This window comes from Anser brachyrhynchus, assembly GCF_964034855.1.
Source record: "Anser brachyrhynchus genome assembly, chromosome: 5".
NCBI classification, from domain to species: Eukaryota; Metazoa; Chordata; class Aves; order Anseriformes; family Anatidae; genus Anser; species Anser brachyrhynchus.
This window is the reverse complement of record NC_137699.1, coordinates 36,627,857-36,654,581: the sequence shown is the minus strand read 5'-3', so window position 1 is coordinate 36,654,581 and position 26,725 is coordinate 36,627,857. Positions and strand designations below refer to the sequence as shown.

The 26,725-nt window shown below is 47.5% G+C and overlaps 2 protein-coding genes across 2 annotated transcripts in view; one reads left to right on the top strand and one right to left on the bottom strand.

Moving 5' to 3' along the window:
* TMEM86A (transmembrane protein 86A) overlaps positions 1 to 20,465 on the bottom strand; it is a 28,655-nt gene extending 8,190 nt beyond the window's left edge. Inside the window, exons 1-2 of the mRNA XM_080595221.1 lie at positions 20,304 to 20,465; positions 3,107 to 3,371 (exon numbers count right to left, since the gene is read on the bottom strand). Coding sequence (XP_080451347.1) covers positions 3,107 to 3,371; positions 20,304 to 20,324 — 286 coding nt within the window. The 5' untranslated portion in view covers positions 20,325 to 20,465. The remainder of the gene's footprint in view (positions 1 to 3,106; positions 3,372 to 20,303) is intronic.
* Positions 1 to 26,725, top strand: part of IGSF22 (immunoglobulin superfamily member 22) — an 85,661-nt gene that overhangs the window by 41,403 nt on the left and 17,533 nt on the right. The window contains 3 exon segments of the mRNA XM_080595724.1: positions 428 to 491; positions 3,898 to 3,964; positions 4,060 to 20,247. The gene's annotated coding sequence lies outside the window, so the exon portion shown is untranslated.

Here is a 26,725-nt window from a genome sequence, read left to right as displayed (position 1 = left end):
CTCTTCATCCTAATGCTTGCTGAGGCAGCTTGAAGGGGAAGTGTCTCCCAGCCTTCAGGAAGGACCAGATAGATGTCTGCTGGAAGCTCAGCCACAGTGGAACAAGAGGGGAACCCACCAGAGGGAGAGGGCTAGTTGTGGGGTCTGGTCTGCAAGGTGAGAACACGGACAGTGTGAAGGAAGTGCAAAGAAGGGCAATGAGAAGGTGATGTTTTGCAGAGCTGTTACACATCATGAGCATAGCACTGAGAGAAAACGAGGAGGGATTTAGGACGAGCTGTTTATAGTGCAGGAAAGGTTAGAGCCATGGGGGTGGTAAGGACGGGAAGGTTACTTCGCCCTAGCAGTGAGGAGTGATTTTTCCTTCAATGGCATTATGTGGAGAGTGCTGGGATGGGAACTGAAGAATGTGTTGTCCTTCATGCAGGCAGCTGGCAGCGAGGGGGAGGAGAGGAAGACAGGATGCAGCAGCCAAGCAGAAGCCCAGAAAGGTAGGAGGGGTTTTGTGATACATGGTGAGGCTGGCCACAAACAAGTCAGCTCTCAGGTTTGCTCATTCGACATCCACAAATCAAGTCAGGAACTGGGGAAACCTGTGTCAGCTGTACAGGGAGGGGGGCGCATTTCTCTTGCATTTCTCAGCCTTTGGCTCAGCCCTCTGACCACACCAGACAGATCTGCCTTTTCCCTCTGTCTGCTTCCTTCTCCTCTCTGCTTTATTCTGGGCTACCTAGACGGAATCAGAGAGCCCAGGTTTCCTTCCCCCTCACTGCTTCTTGAGTTCCCCTCACACTGGCAATGAGTCCTTTCTGTTGGTCCCTGTCTTCTTCATCAAATGCATAAATTGTTTCTAAGCGTCTGCTATTAAAGGATGTGGATGTTCACGCTGTAAACTGTCTTCTAAATCCAGTAAGGCACTAGTCAGAAAATAGCTTGTTATTAGTGGATTGAAACAGCAAAAATGAAAGAAGTCAAGTGTGCCAGGAGTAAGTTCCCAGGCTCTCACTTCCCTATAAAATAATGAACAAATGTCCTTTTATGAACTCATTGTCTCAAAAGCTATTCATCTCAGCCCAGTTCCCAACCCTTTTTTCTGCCTGAAAGCCATAGAAGTACATTTTTGTCTAATAATTCCTCTTATTCCCCTGAAATTTGAAATTCCCACAAAGGATAATGTCAAAAGTTTCAATGTCGTCAGTTGTCAACAACAGCAGCCTGCTGTATTTTAAATCGGAGAAAATACATTTTGCAGGAAAGGTGACAGAGTAAGTGGGGTGGTACACTTTATCTGCTGACAGCTGAAACACATGTTATCGCTTCAATACAGAAGGCAGTAGCTCAGATTAGGACAGAAGAGGCAGACAGGAGACAGCTAGAATCAAGGCAGAAATTTTCTAAATGGTCTAAGAGAGCTAAACAAACATTCTCCTTAAATCAAGAACAAAAATGGATCAAAACCCACAAAGTGATGCATCTAAGTTGTGAAACTGGGGTAAAAAATCCAGCTTATTTGCAGATTAAAACACTTTAACTAGACACTGAATTGCTGTGACAAGTCAACCTTCCTCTAGCATTAAATCAGAGAGGGGACTCAGAGAAATCCCAGCTATGGGAACAGGGAACCTCTGCACAGCCTTTGTACAAAAACATGGTGAGATTTGGGTCTTGAATGTTTTCCAAGCCACAGCTCAAGAAGCAACTCCAGGAGGCAAAACAGAAGCATGGGCAGTTGGGCCAAGGTGACTTGTGCTGAGCCAGGCACCCCTGTTAGGAGGAGGTCCATCGGTGGGAATGCCAACACCCTCAGCACAGATGGGACCGTGCCCCGAGAAATGGATGGAGCTTCTCAGCAACATGGCCAAAGTTCAGCCAAATGGATCCAGTCCTCAGGGCCTAATCTACAGTCCAACAAAATCAGTAAAAGTTTTTACATGAACTTTTAAAGAGATCTGGATAAACCCCTGGGAAGCAGGATTAAAACCAGATTCAAAGCTTTTGGCATTTCATATCTGGCATTTCACATACTTTCCTCTCATAAAGAAAGCAAAGCTTGTGGGAATCCCAGAATAAAACTAAATACTGACCTCATAAAAGGGGTAAAAAATAAGCCTTTGACTTTCAGAGCTGACAGCAGAAAGTCAGCTGAAGTCAGAAAACTTGCCCCGTCTCATCACATTTTCCAATGGGACAGTCACAGGTGGATGTTAAATAAGATCCCTGCTGGTGAACTTGACTTCACAAACCCCACCAGTGCAGTTAAGTGAAGAACTCAACTGCTGCTGATTTCTTGTGACAGTCCAAGGCCACGGGGAGTGTTGCTGCAGGCAGGCTCAGTGTGGCTTTAAATCATTAATCTAAATCATTATGTTCTAGTCTGCAAACAAGTGAAATAAAACAAGCCTGTTTTGCTCTGAGAGATGTGGATCTTTCTGTAGAGATGACAGGGTATTGCGGTAAGCTTTGCCCTCAATTCCCCACCATTTACATGTCTTGCAAAACCAGCTCCCATATTTTTACAACAGGCTGTGCGTGATTCATGCTGATGAACCTGCAAGTAGGACAAGATTTCTGATGCTTTGGTTCCTAATATTCACTTAAACACCCCCAGCAAGCTACAGGCTTGTCTTTTAAAATTTAAGGATCTTTATCTGTTCTCTGCTGAAGATCTTTGCACTATGCATCTTATTTCTGCATCCTTATAGAGAAGGGCTGACAGATCTCACTGCAGAGGGACAGCAGGTAAATACTTCCTGTAGTTTCATGGCAGCTGCTGAGTGCCGTAAGTTTTTGACTCTTCCCCGGACATTCTGCTCATGCCACTTTCCCAGCTCCCGCCAGCTGAGACGCTATGAGCACGTGCCAAGGAATCAGACCTGCACCAATTACATCTGTGACTCCAGGGCACCTCCAGATAAGCTCGAGAGACTCATCCATGATTTGACTCCTCTAACTGCAATGGATTTTAGTCTAGGGATGAGTGCCTCACACTACCAGGCACTTAAGCTGTACATGAATAAACAAAACACATGGCCAGCAACTCATTACTAAATAAAGAGAGTAACAGCCAAGCACTGTGGCATCCCTTTAAGACTCACACTGCACTCACCATGAATGAAGTAGCCCTGCTCCTGCCAGATGAGAAAGGCATCTCCCACTGCCGAGAATATCAGTCCTGCTAGGATGCGGCTGGCACTCCGGTGTGCCACTAAGAAGTTTATTCCATGAGCCAGAAGGAAAACCCACAGGCAGAAAATGGGCAGACATTTGATTAGGGCACTGAACCAGGAGGGGCTGGAAGTTGGCAGCCAGAGGACAAAATAGACACAAGTCGCTTTGAAGAAGGGCACCAGTTTGGGGCCTTCACTCTTCACCTAAAAGGAAAAAAAAAAAAAATTAATAGGACCATCAGAAGCATCAGTGGAATAAACTACCAACAAACTGTCTCCTTCCTTTTGAAAGCTTCTCTTTGTATACTCTCAGCTAGCAGCATTTCTATCCCAGAAAAAGGCTGCTTGAACTTGACTAAGATCTTCAACCTAGACCTTTGTGAACTTCTGAAAACACTTCTTGGCTGCCAGGATGGGTTTTGTGTGGTGGAGATGGAGAGAATTTTAGATACCTCTTCTATTTATTTATTCTACTGAAAACATTTAGGCCATTAGTCAAACCTCACTGATGGTCTTTGTACCTGTCTTGTACTTAGACTAACCCCTTTTGTAGACCTCCTTTCCTGTAGCTGGGGAAATACTGCACTCCCCAGGAGTGTCCCAGCAGCAAACAAGCCAACGAAAGTGCTAATAATCCCTCCTGGCTTGGTGTATCCTCTTGCTTAGCCAGTTGCAAATCACCTTGGGGATACAACCTTTCTTCTAACCTGTTCTCTTTCCTGCCCTGTAGGCTCATGCCTGGAGCTTGCTGTCAGCATCACCACGTGACTTCAAAGCCCATCACATCAGCCTCCAAGGTGGGGATATCACTTCCTCAGCTGACTACTAATAACATGAATCACGTGTTGCTTTGTTCTAGCATTACGCTAATAATATACTGTCCATATTGCAGGAAATGCTTTGACTCAGGGGTCTATTGTGTAAATACAGACAGAAAAATGCAGCGTGAGCACTGGGCTGTTCACAACAAAGACACAACAGAGACAGAGCAGAGAGCTACAGACTCTGCAAGCTGGGTGTGCTCTCACCAGACGCTCAGCTGGGAGCACTCTGGACAGTCCTAAGATATATACCGTGTTCACCTGCCCTGCTGTGCTGCTTCTGCCTTTTAGTGCCAGTGGGGAAAACCCCACATGAGAAACGAAACTCCTATTTTATTTTCTTCTGGAAAGCAGCTGAGGGCTAAAAAAAGGAGCAAAGGAAGAGACTGTGATTGCCTGATGCACCTGCAGTGTTGATGAGCTGTGTCCAGGGATGTTTTAGGATGCCTGCTTCCTCCTGCAGCTAAGGCAGTGCAAAATCCAGAGTGCACAGCCTGCTGTGGGGGTTCACTCTCAATCTTGTCATTTCTTTGATCGAGCAAGATTTCATCCCTTAGTATCATGACATCCTACTACTCGTGGCCAAAACACAGAGGCCTCATACACTGCAAGAAGTCATGGGGAAAATTTAGAGGCATCAGAGCTGGGTTCACACTGCAGAGCCCATCACAATCTGAATATCCATGCTACGGTTGCCTATCTTATGCAAGGACTCCATGCTCCAGAAACCTGAAAAAGAACTGTTGGCCTTTTTTCCCAAATCACTTGGCCCTATTTCTGCTTCCTGTTTTGTGGGACTCCATTGCCATGACACAAAAACAGCGTCCATCTTCCTCTGATGCAGTGTATTTTGGTGCAGACACCTGGAATGGCTAGAGGCTCTACAGCAAATGACTCCATGCTTACAGTGCTCAGTTAATAAAGCCTAAACTCATCAAAATTCAGCAGGTTTTACAGACATAAGTGAAAGGAATTGGAGGAGGCTGGGAGGCAGAGGCAGTGGAGGGCATCTTCACATGCAGTGTCTAAAAAGGGAACGTGATCTCTGAAGCAGCAAGACCATAAATAAAGGGCATCCTGAGAAGATAGTGCTTTCAAAATTGTTCTCACATCTGATGGAAAGTTCCCCAGCATATCAGCAGTTTCTTAGCAGCAAGGTATTTCATTATTCCTGTATACATTATTCATAGGCTATTGCCAACACAATTTTTAAACACTCCATTAAACAACCAGGCTACACAATTCACTCACAGAAGGACATCAGAAAGCCGTTAACTTTCTTGTATTACACTGGGAGCCCATCGTGAGTCCTCTACATCGGTTGTCCAGATTAATCACCATTTACCACCTCTTGTCTGCATTTCTTGGGAGAATTCTGCCAGCAAATACCAAATGAACTTGAAGTAAAAGTCATGAAAGCCCATGTAGTCTCAAAGCACTGAGTGTGCTTGGGAACTATCAAGTAACACAGGGGGAAAAATGTGGAGACAAACCTCCTCCTTCAGACCCAGCACCCTTCCTTTCCAAAGTGATTGAGATGGTCCCCGGCCACCTCCACAGCTGGGGCCTGGCTCCAGCTCTGCCCCCTCCCCTCCTGTGAAATCTTTGTTAAAAATGTAGTTGATCACATTCATCCTCTTGCAGCTGCAGATGACAGCACTTCTGGCAGGATCTCCCCTACCCCACCAGCCGTGGAGCATCCCTGCTACACCACAATGAGCCTGTGATCTCCAGTCAGGAAGACTAACTTCCAAAGAGAAAGAGAAAAAGAATTTGCAGCTTCAACAGTGCTCCGGGTTCCCACAACAGTGTCAGGTAACGTAGGTAGCTTTGTATCACTGAAGACAGAGGTCTATGCTGAAAGACACCATTCAAGTTCAGCTTTGTTGGCAAAGGACAGAGGCACTGTTGGAAGCATACAGGAGAGTATTTGGGTTAATAAACACAGGAAGTTTCATTTAATACCCCATATTAAAATAAAAACACCTGCTAGGATGTTACCATTACAGTCGCAGCTTGCCCTCCCCTGTGCACATGCATGATGAGACAGGTTTTAATTACATTTGTCATTTTCCCCAGGAACCTTGCCTTACTGAATGTAAGATATGCACTTGTGCAGAAAGATTATGTTTGCTTGGTAATCTTGAAATTATAATTTCCTACTATCTGAATGTGAATTTTCCAAGCCCAACCAGCATTATTTTAAAATAATGGTTTGTATTATTTCCACTCTAGTAACAATTAAGGAATTTTTCATGCATAAGGGTCAGATTCCAGTCTCAGTTACTCACTCCTAACTCTGGAATTTAGGGAGTTAGAGTCCTCACATAAGAATAACCTGATAGACCTAGAAGGGCTGCAGGCTTCTCATCATTAACACTTTATTCCTTTACAACTTTTCTACGAGTATACTTCAAATTATGTTATTTCAAAACATGCCCTTGCCTATTACTGACCACTGCGGCTCAGGGGAGCCCCTGTGCTGGCTGTGACCAACACAAGTGCCCACAAGGGACACCACTTGCAGAGATGGAGGTCCCCCCGCTGCTGAGGTCCAGGCAGCACATCCTGCTGGGATGGTGTGGTGGTGGAGGTATTTGGGAGAAATCTTCCAAGAAACGCTGAGGTGACTGAAGGGTGAGGCTGGGGGGTTTCCCTCTGTTCAGACATGTGGCTGGGACCTAGGAAGAGGGGATGGGACAACTTGCCATCTGGAGGACAAGTCACAGCTAGTATTGGGAGGCCGTGTACCAACATGAGTGGAGGCTGTGGCTTGAGGAAAGCCAAGCACATAATCCGTGACTGGACTTGCCTGTACCTCAGGGAAGAGAACACTGTTGCTTGGCTGGGTGGGTAAATTGCATCAAACCACCCATCTCCTTTGCACGTGAGTCTCAGAGACAGAACTTGAGATGTGGCTGTGCTGTGGTGTTGGAAAATGAAGTACTTGCTGCAGGTGACAAGGTCCTTTTTGTTAATGTATGTGATTTTTATGGCTTTAAGCTGGGTTTCACCATTTTGTCACAATTGCTATTGCATTTTTCTTACTTGTTTTCTTCTACTGCTAATTTACTCTCGGCTGACATGCAGTCCGGAAAACATCTTGAATACAATGACAAAACAATGTTTGCAAGTTTTGAATTTCTGAACTGAGCATAATTCAGGGCAATTTCTCAACTCCTATGATTACCAAGTTATTTAGAGTCTTTAAAAAATAGTTTAAATTGCTGTAAAGCCACTATGCCACTAGTAGTGAAATTACAGTCAAACTACCATTTATAAATTATCTGCATCCAACCAAGTCCAACAAAACCCTCCACAGCTAAGGCAGACTCTGAGGAAGTTGTGTCCGGGCTCTCACCAAGAGATGTACACCCATAATCTTTAAACAGAACCTGGCAATGGCACACACAGCTCTCTGGAGGTTTGGGCTTGGATATCCAGCTCCCTGCTAGGGATGCATAGCTGTACAATATTCCTTTTTGTTTTGTCCTTTCTTACTCTGCTACGGTTTGTAATATTGCTCATTTCCTTGTTGCTGTTGTTCAGCATGACAGGTGATGCTATCACACTGGTACTCCAACCATGCTGTGGTTTGGTATTGGTGTAAGACTTCTTGAGAGGTGAGGCTGGCCAATGAGGAAATACAGCTACAGGAGAAGTGGCAGACCTGAAGAAGTGATGCGGGGTAATAAAGACAGGGGAAAAGTTCCCAATGTGCAAAATATATACAGGACGTATATATATGTATAGATACAGCCCCCAAGCAATATCTGCAAATTAGTTATTGATGACTCACCGAGAGCCCAGGGATCCCTGCTGGGAGGTCTCTTCTCACAGCTCTCTGCTATGCACTGGGAGATGCTAATGATTCACATCTGTATAAACCAATATTCATGATGATGTGCGACCTGGGAACCATCTATGCTGCTCCTCAGCAGTACAGCCAACCTGTGCTGACTGCTGCAGGCATGTAAACAAGCCAGAAATTTACAACAAGCTCCTCCATCCAAGAACAGGCTGCATCCACAGAGGTACATCTATACATGTAAGCCACAACCCTGATTTTCTTTCACGTTTTGGAGCCAGTTTTCTGTATCTACATCACAAGTGGGTTCATTCCTGAACAAACACGTGTGCTTTCAACAGAGTTGCTCCGAGGGAGATGACAAGCTTCTCTATGCACCAAACCACAAAGGGGCATAACAAGAAGCAGTGGACTTGAGATAGGATGAAGAAAATCCAGCTGTCACAAGGAGAGAGGCATCTTACTCTTAAGGTATAGAAAAGTATCAGAAGCTTGTTGCTTTGAAATGCTAAAGCTGGACAAAGTGCACCTTTTGGAAGTCTCACATTGGCCCCAGGAAACAATGTGGAGTATGTTCTTCTCTTTGCAAGCCCCCTAAATCAGCCCACGCAGATAACGAGTGTACAACCTCTGCCACCCAACAGCTATGCACCAGCTCGCTGTGGAGCTATGGCTCACACCATTGGGCTGTAAAATGCTGCTTTTCAGGAAAAGTGTTTGAAAAATAATACCCCAGCTATTTCACCGAGCAACACTTGAGCACGACCATGCACGCTGGCCAAAAAAAGCTGGGCTGTTGTCCTCCACCCATCCCTCCCATTGGCCTTGGCTGGCTGAGTACTGTGTATCCAGGCCTGAGCCGCTTCTCCTGGCTTTTGGCATTGTCCATCATGGATCCTGCCTTGGTTCTGCCTTACTATGACAACAGCCCCTACCCCACTGTGTGTCAGTAAGCATTTATGTGGCTTTGGTGCTGTGTATTATGATGCCACTGTGATGGCATTTGGCTCATTTTCTCATTCCCCAGCAAATGTGGCTCTTTGCAAGGCACTGCCAGTCCTCTGTGCAGTCTGAATCACAGAGGGTGCTGCTTCGGCCTGGGGCTGGACCACAATTAGGACACAGAATATGCACCTGCAACAGGCTCCTCTGCGGAGCAGCTGGGAAAGCCTGACTTTGTGCTTATCCAAAAAGGGTAGGCCTTAAGGAAAGAAGCCCGTGTGTGCACAGATCCTAGCCAGAGGCAGCCAATTTTCCCCAGGTCTCAACACCTCATCAGCTTTTGCTAAACCATGGAGAAACGCAGCCATGCTGGGCAACTCCTGGCCACAAACCTGTGAGCTGACTGCAAGGCCACCATCCTCTGGGTGCTCCCACCCTTGCTCAGACGGTGCAACACAGAACCATGCAATCATAGACTGGTTTGAGTAAGAAAGAGACAGATAAGATGGAAAGGGGCCGGCCAGCCATCCCTTTTTACTCTGCAGGGTTGTTCAGATTAGGAGGGCTGGCTGGGACAGCCCTGAGAAGGTGAGTGCGCAGTGCTTTGCCTCCACCTCTGCTCACCTGGAGGAGCAAACCTGCTCCTGGGAAGAGTCGCTTACCTTCCGTTAAGAAATGCACTGGCTCATACATGTCCCAAGTTACTCCTGAAGAAAATTCTGAGAAAAAGCATTTGTTTACAGAGGGTGGCAAAGAGTCACTGAACCAGCCAATCTACCTGCCTGAAATACTGTGTTAGTGCAACATATTTGTGCAAGTGGGTATTAATAAGAGGGCTTATGCTTGTGTTGGAGGTGTCATGAGTCAAGCATCCAAGGCAGATGGCTCTTGAACAGGCTCTACTTGCTGCGGGAAATTCAGGGTGATAGATGAACGCTCCTCCCTGCAGGTGGAGACGAGGCCGTAGAGGCTGCATCTAAAATTGACTTTTGTAACGCCTAATAAATCACCCAGGAGAGGAAGGTACACAGTTCGCCTTTGGGAGAGTGCTGATAATGGGCTGTTTGGCTGCATCAGGCTTATACCATGCCCCGAGCCTGGCCAGGCCTTGCGGTATTTTCTTGCAGCCTTTTCTTGCAGCTGCTGGCACTCCTCAGCACCCAGGGCCTCCGCTTCTCTGACAAGGGTGGTGCAGTGAAACTTGCCTCGTGCTCGGCTGTCCAGCCAGACCTGTTTGAGAGCGGTCAAAACACCTGGATTCGTCTGCCAGGAGAGCCTCCATCGTTCAGCACAAGCCAGAAGTAACAGGGCTTGGCCTGAATGCTTCCCACCTGCAGAGGGACAATCCTCCCTGCTCAGCCACTTGTGCCAGGGCAATGGGCCCCAGGCAGCTACTGCAGCCCGGGGGAAAGGAGTCTCTTCAGCTCCTCCTGCAAACCAACTTTGTTGGCTTTTCTCCTCCCCCCCTGCACCACAGCAGCCTCAGCACATGGGGAGTTGAGCCTCCCCATGGCTCAACTGCATCACCCCCCCTTTAAGCAAAGTAAGCTCCAGCCATACTTCCCAGCTTTGCACCAGTGGACCGAAATAGTCAAGAGCTAGAAATACTTGTCTTCTTTTTCTTTCTTCGTTTTCTTTCTTTAAGAGAGAGCTATGGCTACTTGCCATAAAAATACAATTAAAATTCTGGCACGGGCCCTTGCAGTCCTTGGGTGGTGAGCTCAGATATATTGCCGCACGAGTTCTTGGCATCAGAAAAGCACCCTTTGGTGGAGACACAGGGGAGCAGGCAGCGGCTGAGGATTAATCAAACTGGCATCTAAAAATGGCACCCCCTACACAGCTGCATGGAGAAATGAGAACCACAACAAAAAGTTTTGTTTCCAAGCCGAAATCCTGCCTGACTTGCAGCCAGGTCAAAATTCAGCCTAATCTCCAGATTAGCCACAGGGCGGGGGGGATGAAAACCTGTCAGCACTGAGGTTAAAATCTTCCATACAAGCATCTTCCCCAGGATGCAGCGAGAAGGCAGCAAATATGGAGCAGTAGGCTCCCTGCAGCTGCCGGCACGTGCCGCCTGGCAGCAGGGCAGCCTTTGCCTGCAGGGTCAGCTTCTCTCAGGGGAAACCACAGCTTGAATCCCCACAGCCAGGCAGCACTCCTGGGCACGGCACGGACACCGCACAGCCACCCAGCTGAGGGACGTTTTGCCTCAAGGGGCTGGGGAGCCACGTGAGCAGGGCTCACCGTGTCCTGGGAGTGTCAGCATGTGAGACTGCAGATGTGGCTCTCAAGGTCTCGTTCCCGATGCTCTGCGAGTGTGGTTTTTCCACCACAGGCTGCTGTCTGTCTCTAGCCTAGGACACTGCTCAAGCCCCTACTGCCCAATGCTTTCCTTTAGCTATGCTGTGATGGGAGAGAGTTTCTGAAGGGGGTTGTCCTGGACAGTTTATAGAAGAAGACTGAACACACAACCTATGAAAGATAGTTAAATAAATGACTCTGGAAGTTAAAAGAGATGAGGAGCATTAGACAAGCTTTGTGGCATTCTCCAGAGGACAGCAAAAGAGCTACTACCGTGAATCCTTGCAGAACAGTCAGGGAGGAGAGACCCACAGTAGCAGGCAAAGCTGGCAGGTAGGGCAGGAGATGCCAAACTGCTGCTCACACAGAAATAACAATGCCTGTGTACAACACAAATACAACAGCAGTCTCATCTCGTCTTCAGTTCTTTAATGAAGAAATTAAGAAACGCTGGATGCTGAGCAGTCGCACTGGCCGTGCTCACAGGGCTGCTTTCGAGGCCAGTTTGGCTCAGCAACCGGTGTGACCCGAGAGTTCTCCAATGTTGTAGCTCTCTGCTGCTATACCTATGAGTTAAAAAATGCATCTGCAAACACCTGTAAAGTAGCGAGGGGGAAGGCCACCGACAGGAAACCAGAGTCTCACCTTCAACAGACTCCTGCAGGAAGCCTTAGAAACGTGAGGGAATGGAGCCATAGCAGCCTAAAGCAGAGGCAGGTGGTTCTGGAGCCAAAGAAATCCTGTCCAGCACATTAGGGCACTGCCTGTGCCACACACTGCACCAGGAGAACACTCTTGGGCTTTGCCTTTTTAACCACAACACTGCCCAAAGCTATACTGAGACACTGAACCACAGTGTTCCCTCCAGCAAATAAGGAAGTTCCAGCATCCATAAAGGTATCTCCTGTACCAAACAGGAGAGATTGGGCTAGCTTAGCTAACTGCTGTCAACAGGCAGTTGACAACAGCATCTCTGGGACCTGCTTCTACTACGCAGGACCTGCCACTATCAGCAGGGAGCCCTGACACCAGGCGAGGTGAGATATCACTACAGCAGCCAATGCCACGCAGACTCACAGGGGTGTCTGCCCTTGGCTTCCCGGGGAGGCCTTTAAGATGTGGAAGCCTTTCTTTAGCAGATGCTAACTCTTGAAATCAAATGACAGACAAACACATTTCATCCTGAACTTAAGGCTTGGCTCAGATGTATGTTTTTGTTAGGACTTGTTTTGTTTGTGTTGGTTTTGCTTTTTTCCTTTTCCAAGCATCATCTGCTCTGTCTGCTGGGCTGGCACAGGACCACAAGCAGGGCTATTTTAAAAAACTTTTTTTAACCTGCAGTGGAAATGATTGACTCCCCATCTGTAGCAATCCTATAGCTGTCAGCAGTTCTGGAGATTGCCTTCAGAGTGTGGTTGGCAGTGTACCATTGCCAGTGACCAACAATGTTAGACCAAGGGACCTGTCAAAGACTAATGCTTTCAGGGTAGTCCACTGGCTCTCAGAAATTAAAGCAAAAAAAAGAGCATTTGCATGCCAGCATCTATCTCAGAGCAAAGACTGCTTTTCCCTCATGGGATTTCACATCTTCCTTTTTATGAAACTGAAAGCCCCTCCAAACATTTCCTTTGCTGTAACACACAAAAGAAGCCCCTGCAGATGTTAAAAAACCCAGACCATAATGGATCTGTCTTTTCTCTTTACTCATCAGAGCTGCGGTGCTGCCACTGCCAGGGCATGCACCCTTCCTCGGCAAGCGAGGTCAGATGGGGCTGCATCCCCTAGCGCTGCCTGAGACTGTAGAGGGTGGCCGTGAAGCCACAGGGAGCTTCAGGATCCAGCCAACATCCTGGGATGTGCAGTGGCAGCCCCAGGCTGTTCCTCTCAGGTTGAGAAGGGGCAGGCATGTGGCTTGTCACACTAAAATCCAGGTACAACATTTCTGCTGGTTAGAGAAAAGTCTCTGCAGCTCATCCTGGGAGTGATTCCCAGGCTACGAGTGCAAGTTCTCAGGAGACTTGTCATTATTTACATCACACTCTTCTGCAAAGGGAGGCCCTTCCATCCAGAAGCAACTTCTTCAGCAGAGATGACTTCCTTTTACCTGCCACCTGTGGGGGATAATGCAAGTCTAAAGAGTGTGTCAGGAATTTGTGCTGCCACAGCCCCAGCAGCTGAAGAGCCGTTAATGTACCAAAGACACCAGGTGACACAGGCCAGGCTATACCAGCCCCACCAGCCATTCCCAAGGACCTGTTAAGGGTGAAACTGCCTCTGGCACCAAAAGGCACTTCTGCAGCTCACCTTTCTGGCTCACGCAAGAAACTCGTGCACAGCTGCCAGGAGAGGTTTTTGCAACAGCAAAAGGAAGGCAGGATGGAGAGAGGAGGGGAAGGAGGCTGCCAGTGGCTGGGAAAGCTGGCAGCTCCATGCAAGAGACTTTTGCTGTACAAATCTTCGCAAGGGGCTGCAATAAGATCAGCAAAATCTTTGAAAATGCAAGCAGGACTGTGCTGGGAAATCCAGGAGGGAACAGCTTTGCTCGACTTGTGCCTAATGGAAAGCTGAATGAAATGCTCTACCTGTGTATCATGGCCTGCAAGCTGAATGCTTGTGAAACGGTGATGTTAAAATTAGAAGGGGGAATAACAATGTATCCCAATAAGGATGTGTATTTAGAGAGTTACCACTCTGGTACCTTATAAAAACAGAGTAGTAGCCCTCCTCGTTTTCTAATGGGACCAATACGCTTTAAGGAGGACGAAAGGTCAACGTATGACAGCAGAGTCACAAAGTTTACTTCCAATATCTACATCATGTGCCAAGATGTTGTGACCTGGACCAGCCAGTGTCAGGCACAAATTACATGAAGATTAATTGGACTTTCATGGCCAATATCAACATGAGGGGGCAGCCAGCGTGCCAGGTGCAAACATTAGCCTATGCAAACAGTAACCCACACACTCCAGGATTCACACTGAGGCATCAAGGGTTTCAATTGCAAAACCCCTGCTGCATATACAAATGGCATGCAGATGCACACTCACAAATAAGTGTGCATCTGTGTACCACAGGTATGTCCTTTACACTGAGGGGGGCGTAAGCACATGCATGCACGGGGCACAAACCAAACAATCCTGAAAACTTCATCAGTTAAATGATGAATTTCAACATCACACTCCTTTTATATCAGGATTGCAGGGAAAAGCCACACAACCAGCTTAGTTTCTCTTGCAATGGAGCACAAGTCAGCATTGCTATCCAAGAACCCTGGTTGGCTCTGACTAATGCCACAACAAAACCAGAAGACACAAGGAAATAGGCATACAGCAGCCAAGCCATGGTCTCAGCCAGCACAAGCCCAGTTCTGCTGAAGCCATGGCAGACAAAATGCCTCATACGAGGCTGATGATCTGCCCCAGCACGCTTGGCGTAGATCAATAAATTCTGCCAGACAGGCAGGATCTCGCCTAGCCCACCTACCACCCTGCAGCTCTGGGAAAGCATGGAACCCGCTCCTAGTCCACGTTCAACATTACACAGAGGGATGCTCTGCACTGACACGCTTGTCATACAGAAACCTGCCATTACCTCAAATGCTATTTAGATTATGGCAGTATAAGCAACAGCTATAGGAAGGGCACAAGCGGGTTAGAGGAGGCAATAACCATCACCTTCATTTTGGGCACGCTGCAGTAAGCAAGATCCGTATCTTTATTGTAATTACAAATCTAGTGGCTGTTTGTGTGATGTGAAGGGCAGTAGAAAAATTAAATGCTAATATAATATCTGCACCGGCCTCCAGTGGGAAGGGAGTTATATAACTAATGATCTTTTCACTGTTCAAGAGTTTCCACATGCTAGCAGAAGACGGGTGCCAGATGCCATCTTTTTCTAAGAGTCTCATTTCACTGGAGTTATTATTTCCTTAGTATTATGCAGTTACCCACAGAGAAAGATAACTTTGGCTCTTCTGTCATACTCTGCCATATTTTGGATATAGATACTTGACAAGGAAAAGAGAACGGCAGAAACACATTTAAGAGGAATTCTGTGTAAGTACAAGCTTCAGAACTGGACCCATAATTTTAATACACAAAGCACACTTGGAACAACAGCCGCATATGACTTGAGCGATACACTTGAGTTAATGAAGTCTTTAATCTACAGCACTGCCTGCAGAAGTGATCAGCTCTAACTCCTTAATGCAACCGCGCTGGGGCTGGGAAGAACCATTAGCAAAGCCTGGACTTTCTAGCTCCTGGTTTCAGTTACCAGCCTGTCAGAGCAACAGCTACAACAGCAAAGGATAATAATGTCATTGCAAAAATGCTCAAGTTTAGCCTTAAAAATATAAATTATGGCACACCACTATTCCCGGACTCTTGCTAGCATAAACCAGCACAAGCTGTAGCTCAGTAGGGCCAAAGCTTTTAGGCTCCTCCCAAAAGGTGTGACTCGCATAAATGTTACTGAAATCCTGCTAAGCTTACCTGAGGTGATGCCTCCCCCCCTTATTTCATTGATTGCAGAGTGTAGAGATCTCTTCTATAATTCATTTAAACAAGCCTGGTTTTTTATACAAGTGCCATATTTTCATAACTGTTGATGTGGTATATAAATGTGCATGTTTATAAGCCTCCTGTGTAATAAAATCCCCGTTTATGAGGCATTTAAGTAATGGGAAAAATACAATGAAAGCAACAACGCTGAGTATAAACAAAGAGAACAATTAAAACATACTCCTATACTGTAAGAGTTAGTTCTTAGATGGTTACTAATGCTTTATTCCTTAATGCAGAAATAACATCCTGTATTCAAGAACGAAAAAGTTGAAAGAGTTCAAGGTGTGATCTGGCTTTCTTGTTTTCGAATGCAGTTTGGCTTTCTGTAATCATCTGGATCGGTAGGGTTTGGCCCTTCTTCAGAAGCTCCAATGTATGAATAGCCACCCAATTTTCCATCCCTATTCAATATTTTGCTGGTGAATACCATTCCAGAGCATACTTTGCTTTTTTGGGGGCATCCAGTTTTTTAAGTGACCTTCATGCTCCTCCACAGTGACACCCTGCTTTCACCCAGGGGCTGACAGGGGCTACTCCCAGCAGGGCACCGTGCAGGGGGAAGGCAACAAGGGCTTGACTTGCTTGATGCAGCCAAAACAATGTATTCTTCCCCAGTCCAGCTATCTCCATTTAAAGATGCAAGTATGTCAGAGAACAAAAGGGAAAGGATGGGGATTGTTAACAAACGGCTTCTTGGCAAAATCTGTCCCAAACAGGGCTGTGCTAGGCCATGCAAGTCAGTACAGACAGGATGTTGTAGGGATGATTGTAGGGATGAAGCCCACAATTCATCTTGCCCAAACGGACAGCAATATCATCTATAAACTGCCCCCAGAAGAGACCTATTTCAGCCTCTTGATGTCTTTATTTTTCCCATGCCCAGATTTCTTCAAGGTGATGTGTGAAGCTCTATGCTTAGTTTAGCCCTAACTTTATTTAAGGGGAAAACAGGGTCCCTCTGAGCATTATGTAAGTGCTAGAATGACTGCACATCTCCAGGCTCATCTGCTCTGCACTTGTAGCCCCTGCAATCATGATGTCTGCTGGGCAGAGAGGTCTTTAGGGCAAGGCAACCTCCTACGGCCCAATGCTCCAATGCTGAAACCTGCTTACCTACTACTGGAAAAAAACAACAAAACAACAACAACAGGAGAAAAATTGCTAACAAGGCAGTCTCAGGGAGGACTTTTATTAAGATGAGACCAATGACAACTGAATAAGAAGAGAATTAAACCTCACATATCCGTGAAGGAAACGTGCCACTTATTAGCACTGCTCTCCAACCCCAGGTTCTTATCCTACCCACCTTTATGCAGAAGTTGCAGCTCTTAATCAGAGCAATATCAGGAATAACATTTTTTAAGCAGGATGCTCCTGCTTGCCTAGCAGAATAAGCAGCAAAAGCTTCCCTCCAAGGTGACTTCCAACTGGAGCAAATTGCTCACCAGCTGGAGCAGGACCGGCAGACAAATGCATCTTTGCTGCCACAGCCCAGTTCCGTCCAGGTCTGGACTCCAGCATCAGCAGGACCCCAGAGCATTATCCCCGCCGAGTACCTGGCAGAATACATTAAAAGGTATTTTGGCACCAGGCTCATTCATCCAGGGGCACTCTCCCCCCTTATCACATCTGCATCGTGCAGCACCAGAGAACAGCTCGGCTAGCTCTGCACAGCACTGCAGTCTCCCCGTGCGCGTGGGGCGGACATGCCAAGCCCCTAGGGCATGATGCACACCTGGCAGCTGGCACTAACAAGCAGTCCTACCCGCGCTACCTCCCTGGCTTCCTCTCCACCGTTTGTGTCTCCTTGCATGGTTTCTTCCAGCTATCAGCTGTGCAGCAGCTCTGGAGCTCAGTGTTTTAAGTAATCTGTCACATTTCCTACAAGAGTGTCTTAGTGGGGCTGATGCAGGAGATCAGGTTGTGCCTAAGTAGCGTGGGCCATCTGCTGCAGTTATATACAAAGGCCATAGCTTTGAAAACTGGAAACAAAACCGTGTCACTCTCAGCTGCACTCTTCTAGCGTCTTCCCTGTTGAGGCTGATGCTGCAGGACACTAGGAGAGAACATGCATTGTAGACAAATCAATTCAGCTAGCTAACTTGATTACGCCTCAGGTGCTGCCCCCACAGACTGTGCCCCCATCACGTGCCGCAGCAGAGATAGCCATGCTATCACCTGATCATGCCAACATCTGATCTATCTATGCAGCAAAAGGCAGTGCAGTACGGAGATAAGCCCTGGGCCCCAGGGGTAGCACCTAGCTGCGGTCAGACTGATCACCCGCTGCTGTTCCCTTCAGCAAGCGACCTGCTGGAGGGAGCCCACCGGCTCTGCAGCCACCCCACTTCTCACCCCACGCATGCTCCTGGGCGCTGTGCAGTGCTGCACAACACCATCATGGCCTGCCCTGGGCAGGCTGTAGCACAGCCGATGGCACAGCGGCACAGTGCACTCCTTCGAGAGAAGAGCGATGTGAAAAACAGCTAAAGGTGATGCGCGAAGAACAGCTCCTTGACAGACTGAGGGCTGGCAGCTCTTTTTTGTGATCTCTCTGGAGGATCAGACTAGCATTTGCCAAAGCCCTCCCCTTCCACCTCTACAGCTGTGGTAAACAGCTGCAGCTCTGGTCACAGCTCCAGCAATCCGCAGCTTCACGCCTGTGTTATTTGCCTTTGGTGAAGCAAAGAGTTGGCATGTCAGGGACGGAACCAGAGCAGAACTGTGTGTTGCTGCATGTCAGAAGAACAAGTAGAGAAAGCACCTTTTTCATCTCCCATTCCAAGTTACGTTCCTGAAGTGTAGTTCCTGGTATAATTCCTGAATTGCGTACATCCTTTCCCAGCACATATCCATGCTTTCATCATTTGCCCTTCTCAAAGCCTAGGTGAAATATATGCTCCAGGACCACCCCGGATAACCAGCCTTAAAAGCCAAGTGCTGTCCCCTTTGAATTATGAAACAAACTCTGCCAGTTTTTAGCCATTCCAGTATTGTCCCAGGGCAGCATTTCATTTCCAAGGTACAAGTACACAGTTCACTGTAACCAAAAGCATTACTTAGATTAATTTAGCTTATGGCACAGAAGCACAAAGATACCAAGCCTCTTCAGTTATTTTTGAAAAGCATGAGGAAAAAATAAAAAGTAGTTTGGCCTTACAATGGTGTAATGTACAAGCTACTTCCCTCTGTCTCTAAAGATAAAAATCACCCCCAGGCTGCTGATGAACTTACCAGGTACATGTTAACGAGTGGGGAAAATTCATCTGAAGTATCAGACAATACAAGCTGCTATGCAAGGCTGGCAAAGAAATTTGAAAGTTTTGAACCTTGGCTTTGTGAGTTAGGGAGGGGGGAAAAATGCGATTTCTACCTGTGAGAGAAAATGCAGCGGAGTCGCTGTGATCTGTGCAAGCCATTAACCGAAATACAACAAAACAGGATGACAGCGGGTCCACAGGGACCCAGAACACCACCAGTAGGTGTTCAGCGCTGCAGTGAAAGCACCAGGCAACTTTCCTACCAACAGACAGCTATTCTTACAGCACACAGTGGGCTGCTGGCGTACTCAGCCAAATCCCTCGCTTTCTAGAAACAGGAACATGCGAAGCAGCGTGTCTAACAGCACAGCTTATCTGCTGTTCGGGTTGAAAGCATTCTGTCTCCTTCCAGCACAAAAGCATCTCCCCTTCACCTACAGGGCCAGGACCTGGTACTGCCAGTGCAGCCTGGCACGAGCTGCAGCTCCCTCAGCTCCTAGCTTTTGCTCCGTCGCGTCACATATTCACGTCCTCTGCCAAAGGACAGCGCTGAATTGCTGCCTTATTGCCGGTTATGTTAATTAAGCTTCATGACTCCCCCGTGAGACAGGCAGGTGACACCATCCCTGTCTCATGTCCGTTGGATGGTGGAAATGGCTCACCAGGGAGACCAGGTGTCGGCGGGAGCTCTGTCACCCAGCAGGAAGGGCTGCGGGACGTGGTGGCCTCCAGAAGCAGGGACGGGCACCAGAAGGCTGCTTCCAGCCCGGGTCCCTGTCCCTCAGCCATAGACTGAGCAACAGAAACCAACTGTCACAGCGGCCAGCGCCAGCGTTGGCCTGAGCTGTCACCTGAACAGCAGAGTGCTCTGCGGGTCATAACTGTGTGTGAGGGCCGGAGGGAGCGCAGCACGGCGGCCACGAAGGCGATGCTGAGCGAGGAAGCGGCGGAGCAGCAGCAGGAGAAAGCTGGGGGGAACGTGCGGCTCCACGGGGCCCCGGCTCTCGCCTCAGCACCCCACGGCTGGGGCAGGCGGACGAGCCCGGGGGTGCCACGGAGGACTCGAGCAGCACCGCTCTAAGCAGACGCGCTGCACACGAAGCAGATATCCATTTTTTTCCCCCTCCCCCGACAACAACAACAACAAAATGGGAGCTGAGGGCGAGACGAAAAGCCGCCCCGGGCTGGAAGGAGGCGCACCTCTGGAGCCACAGCTGCCGGCGGGGCGGGCCGGGGGCGCAACATGGCGGCGGGGGGCGCGATCCCGCCAGCGGCCGGCGGCCCCGTGAGGGGCACGGCACGGAGCCCACGGCACGGAGCCCACGGCACGGCACGGCACAGCACGGAGCCCACGGCACGGAGCCCCCGCCTCGGCAGCCGGTAAGAGCAGGGAGGTAGCGGGGAGGGCGCGGGTGCAGGTCCCGCCGCGCACTCACCACGGTGACGGGGGACACCATGTCGGCGGCGGGGCGCGTCCTGCTGCCGGTGGTGCTGCCGGTGCCGGTACCGCCGTGCTGCCCTGCCGCCCGCCTGCCTGCCGGGGTGCTTTTTTAGGCAGGGCTGACGTCAGCGGAGGGGGGGCCCCGCGGCCAAGGCTGGGGGCGGCCCCGGCCCGGCCCCCGGGAGGGCGGGCGGGGGCGGGCAGCCCCCTCCGGGCCCCCCCTTCGGCCCCGGGGCAGGCCCAAGCCCAGTGCTGGCCCTGCGGGGGCGGACCGGCGCTACTCTCCCGGTTCTCCCTTTGCCCTCACCTTGCCCGCGGGGCTGCCCGGCCCCATCCCGCACCCAGCGGCCCCCGGTGTCCCCCACGACTCTGGCCCCAGCTGCCCTGGAGGCTGCCGAGCTGCCGGCCCCGGACGGGGCAGGACGAGGCAAGGAGCAACGCTACCGAGCGGGACACAGCGGCTCGGGCTGCTTGGGGTGACCCCGGGGCTGCCTTCGGTCTATTTTTACTTGAGGATTAATATTCAAGGATGCAGGAAGCTGCTTTTCGTGTAATATGATCTTGTTCAAAAGTTTCGCCCTATAACAAAACAAACAGGTACTTAAATAGTAGATGATTGAGTAATCTGCTATTTGCAGCTGGAGCAGAAGTCATGCTCGGTATTTATCACATCGAGGGAACATTTTCTTCTATAAAGTGGAAAAAAAAAATATCTGTGTGATTCTTTTGCAGCCTTTGTGCAATAAATTGGTATCATGTTTCCGAGGACAAAATGTTTGCAAGCAGCAGTCCCAAGATCCCACCCCGGCAGCACAATTGCTATCAGTGTAGACGTGTAAATAGCGAGAGGGCAGCCTTTGGGCTGTCACCACCCGATGGGACTGGGATGGACTCTGCAGCCTGTGCGTCGTTTGCCAGTCTGAGGGAATTCTACCCCAAAAACATACTGCAGATCTGCACCATCAGGTCAGAGGAGCATCACAGTGAAATCTGTGGCAAGCAAATCTCAATCAGGTCAAAGGATGTGGTTCTCGATGCAACATGGCTACGGCCAGGGGATGGAGAGCTGGTCTTACAATTTCAATTAAAATAGTTCATAGGGCAGTAGCATTTTCATTAGGCAAGAAGAGAGGGATAAGCTTTTCCTTTTCCAGGGAGCTAGATGAATTAGAGGACTGAAAGAAATTTCACAGCTTTTCATGATGAAGGCTTGCCCTGCTGAAATCAAGGGGGCCAGTCCCTAGTGGGAGCATCACAAGGCACCAGAAGTATTTAGATGTCAAAGGGTGCCATTGGTTTGATACCGTATGGGATTTTCAGAGGGCCTATGGACTCTCAGAACTAGGGTTCCTAATTGCTTTCAAAAATCCTCCTGGGAGCTTGATTATGTCTTGGCATTTAAATATCTCCAAAAAAAAATCAGTTCGTTGGTCCCTAGCCAAACTCTTCATCTGCTTATCTTGGCCTTTTTTTAAGCAACGAGCCAGACAGTGCAGTGGGTAGGGGCATGTTTGTATTTGGGTATCGTCTCTGGTGCTCCAAAAACAGTAAGAGGTGATTGGGATGGATGCAGCTTTGCATTCATCCATTTGTTCTAATGTCTTCACTGGTTACCAGATGAAGCTTTACCTGGTCTCACAAATCACATATTTCTATGTGTCATTGATGCAAACGTTCAAAATATGTTAAAGTTTAGACATGGTTTTCCACATGATGTTTAGCTTAAGGAAACCTACCTGGAAGTGAAGGTGAAACCATGTGCACGTCCTGACTTTCCTGTATCAAACAGTTACTGGGAAAATCACTCTCATTAGTTTTGCCTAGGGGAGTTTGACCATTTGTGATTTCCTGACAGTTATTTCTCATAAACCTTTCAAAACTAGAGATTCAGAAGTCCTAACAGCAGATATGGCATTTGTATGGAGTGAAGAGGTGATCCCCATGTCAAAGATTTTGCAACCTGTATATAAGGTGAATTTTTGTTGTTGTTTATCTAATACTGGATTGATTTCATGTCATTCACAAGATTATTCATATGATGTTGTTCATTTTTTCACTATCAAATTCAGTGCTGCATCAAAGATAAGTGATTCCTTCTAAGTTAGGGACATCTTGGAGTATTAATGAGGAATTTGGACATAACAGCAATATCTTACATTTTATCTAAATGCAATGTCATAGAACAGGACCTGGCACAAATCCTTTTCCACTGTAGAAACAGCACTCCAAGCAACAGATGAAGGAAGCAAAAGGAATAGAGGGTCAATGGCTTCGTAACACAGTAAAATTTGTCTTGTTCTATGCATGCTATACCTTTTTTTTTTTCTTTTTCTTTACTGGTGTTGCTTCAGTAACCAAATTCCTCCTTTGCAGTCTCCTGTCCTGATCAATGCAGGTGACATAGATCTCATGGGGCTCACCACACCATTTTGTTCTTAATCAACTGCAGGGATTTAAAACAACAAAGAAAATAGTTCCAATTTTGTGGAGGTGGTATTTTTAACTCGCTATCAGTAGGCAAACAGAGAACAGTAATCACACGAGCATAAATGTATGGAGGTTGGGGATAGCAAAACAGCACATTAAATATTTCTTTGCACGTTCCTGCCTGAAGATGCTATTGCTGGGCCATGTCTGTGGTCTGTGGGGAAAAAAAGCAAGCAAGAAAAGTCCCATCTTCAGCAAGGCTGCTACGCAGCCATTCATTTTTCTGAAGGATCCCACGGTGTTTAAGCTACTGCACATAGCCCCATGGCTGTGTGTGCATGCAGTGGCTCCATGGCTCCTACAGACATGTTATTTCTTCATAAAAACAACAGCCATATGTTTCAGTGATAGTTTGACCTTTTTTCTTCCCTTCTCTGTGTTACTATTCCACCAGTTTATTCTCCTGTTGGAAAACTGCTAGTCTGTGGGCCCCAACAGCCCTGCGCTGAAATCCGTCAGCGAAATCCTTTTAGCCAGGTCCCTGAAGCCCCACACATCAGGGAGACTCAGGACTCCACTTCATTAGACACAGTCCAGACACGTCCAAAAAAAGACAAGCACTTCCGAAATGCGATTAGCCTTGCAGTGCGTGGGTCCGTGGATATTAGTATATGAAATGTAGTATATGGATTTTTATGGGAGGCTGTTGGGGCCAGAGAGCATGAATCCCAAAGGTCTGCGGGACAGCCCTATCCCTGTATGTTTTCTAGCTGCTTGTTATTCAGTGAGGTGGTCCTACATCCAGCAATGGCTGGAGCAGCAGCAAAATGCGTCTCATGCTCAGGTGTCTCTGGAAAGGAGAGTGCAACCTGCCCTTGATCTGCTGGCATGGGCTCTGCCAGTGGGCTGTGGGGGCACAAGCTTTGTTTTGTGCTTTTGTATTAATGCTAGACCTGAATAATAACAGTGAACTCAGATTTACTCTTCATAAGAAAGTGCCTGGGAATTAAACTACTGAGGAACCACATGAGATGAACATGAGTCCCTGCTGACTGCTCCAAGCAGAGTGCTCCCAGATCCAGTGGCTGTATCCAGCCTGGCTTTCTGTTCTGACACATCCAGCTCCATGTAGCTCCGTTGCGGTTTGCATGCTGGTCACTGCACCAGTTCCTGGTCCTTTTCACGTCAAGTAATCTGATGTTTCTCCCTGAACATGAGGATATATTCGGCTGTTTCCTTTCTGTACAGATTTATCTCCTGAAGGCTAGAGAAATTCAGAAAGTTGCCTTTGCTTCCCTCATGGGCAATTCCCATTATGATGATAAAAGTATTAAATTTAGACTTCAGAATTAACATCTCAGTGAAATAGGGAGGGCTCTGCAAATTCTTGCCTCCTGAGAGCACTTTTTCAGGCTGTTTACTGAGCCAGAAAGGCAACACATCATCTATTTATAGGCTTTGTATTTGAAAGTTTTCTTCCCAGACATAAAATCAATTTGCTGCCGCGGCTTAATAAATGCTGTGTGTACATGTGCGTGTACATGTTTATGGAAGAGGCAGTCTTTCTAGAGATGAGCATGGGTATAGCTAAGCGGGATCCAGAGCACGGGTCCCTTATGGGACTTTACTTGTTTGTGATTGGTTTATATTCTAATGTCCATCAAAACAAACACATTAAAATCTGATCAAGAAGATCAATAGGGAAGGAAATGTATCATCCATTCTTTTAAAAATCTCTGTTCTACAGCATGAAGGTAAATCACAGAATCTGCATTTGTACAGTTTGTATCCCTGCAGTATCCTTTAAAGCTATTTCAGACACATAACAATCTCTTCTGAGATTGACAAGAGTGACATAGAAGCTCTTAATCAAACTAAAAAGTCCATAACAACCTACCTCAAATACTAATTCTGATTCAGTTACAATTTCTGTTCCTCACTCAGGTGCTCAATTTCCCAGTACAGAAATCCACCCAAAAAAGCTGTGATTTATCTAGTGATCGATTCACCAGTGATTTAGCGATATTATTCTCCACAAGCAGGAGGTGCTAATAGCTGCCGTGTTGCAATATGCACAAAAAGCAGTGAAGGCTTGTCTTGGGAAACATCATTAAATGATTTGTAGGAAAAAACATGGCGCAATTAAATGGTGAGATTACAAAACAGCACATAGGTAGAGAAAATGCTTTAATGTCTATTTTCACTGAAGGAATCTAGTTGAGCATCTGGAAGAAAAATTGTACCTGTGATGAGGGAGAAGCTTGCTGAGGTGATGCCAGCCCAGCCCAAAGCTAGGTGCTGGCGGCAGGCAGACGAGGCCGCCTTTCGGCAGCATTTAGGTCTCAGTGGGCTCACACCCATCGTGAATGCCCCAAGTTGCATGAGATGAGGGTCAGCGGTAGCTGCCAGGGAAGAGTTGGCGTGGTGGTCATAACGGTGGTAGTAGTGTGGTGTCCAAAAGTGGCAGGTGACTTAGGGCAGGTGGTCTGAGAGACCTTAAATACCTATTTTTCAGAGAGCGTTTTCAGAAATTTTGCTCTCTTCTCTGATATTTTCCAACGCTCTGACATGAGTTGCAGTATCCAAAGTCACTGATCACCTCAAAGTCTTGTCTGTGGGCAACAGGCATTTTCTGAATTCCTCTAAAATCAGTCTGAGTCACTAATGAGTTCAGATGAAGTTTCTTACCACTAAGTTTATTTAAATCCAACCACTGTTACATTTCCCAGAGAAAAACACTGTCAGCACCGCCAGCAAGCAGTACAGTGATTGTGTATCAGCAAAACTGCCATTGATTTTAGCAGCTATTTATTGCATATGTTCCCACCAACCACTTTCTAATGGAATTTTAACAATTCAGTAGGGTCACTCGAAAGTCTTGAGGAAGCAAAGGAAAAATTCATCCCTTGTAGGAAATGCTCCTCTCCAGCAGTGCCTCCAGTCACGATCACCAGTCAGATCGGTGCTCTTCTTCTTGTTCATATAAATATTTCTGGTGAATCCTGGTCATTAATTTTCCAGGCATACTTTGTTCTTTTTTGATTCAGCTCACCCTGCCAATATATATACAGTTTCACCTCTGTCTTATTAAGTCCCTGAGCTGCTGGTTGCTGGAGACTGGGAATATACAAACCAAGTATGTCTAGACTCGGCGTGTTCAGGCTCTCTAGCAGTTGGCTGCTGTCAGCCTCAGGACAGATGAACCCTTGGTCTGGTGCAGTACATCTTACCTTAAATTAAAAGCACTGTTGTAAGAACTGGTCTAAATATGCCTCTCTTTCTGCTTGCTGTCCTGTAAGAAGTGACGTTTTTGAGTTAAAATATTGCACCAGAGGAAATTTTTTGTTTGTTAGGGCATCCTGTTCCCAATGGTTTCATCTCGCTCCATTTTCTTGTGTGTGATGTCAGCTCCAAAAGTGTTGCATGGGTATGTGGGCAAAAATAAGAGGAGTAGGACGGGAATCATGCCTGTTTGCAGAAAAAATGCTAGTATATCATAAAAACAGGAGGGATTAATGCTTGGGTTGGTGCTGAAGGAGGTGGCCAGAGCACGCTCAGGGTTGGGCTGGTCCCTGCCTTGGCTCTCTACCTCCTACACATGCATAATGCACGCTGCATAAAAACTACAAGGAACACAGCACTTGACATGCACCTGTAATTTTAGCTGAGACTTGACCCGAGTGCTGTGCCTGTATCCCTTGGCATGCTATCGAGTGCAACATAATACAGCAGATAACGAAAGATGAGGGCAAACGAGCACTTTGAATAAGTGACAGCATCCATCACTCGCAAACCATCCGCCACCTTGAAGTGAACCGAACCTGGTGGATTTTCTGAGCCATGCTGGCATAATCATGTGTTATGGCAAGGACTAGAAGTGAAAGGAAAGCTGAAAGGAAAAATATTTGTGTGAGGTTTCTTGGGTCCTTTTGCAAGGTCTGGGTTATATGTGTGGTTGGAAGTACCCCGTACGATGAATAGCAGGAGGGA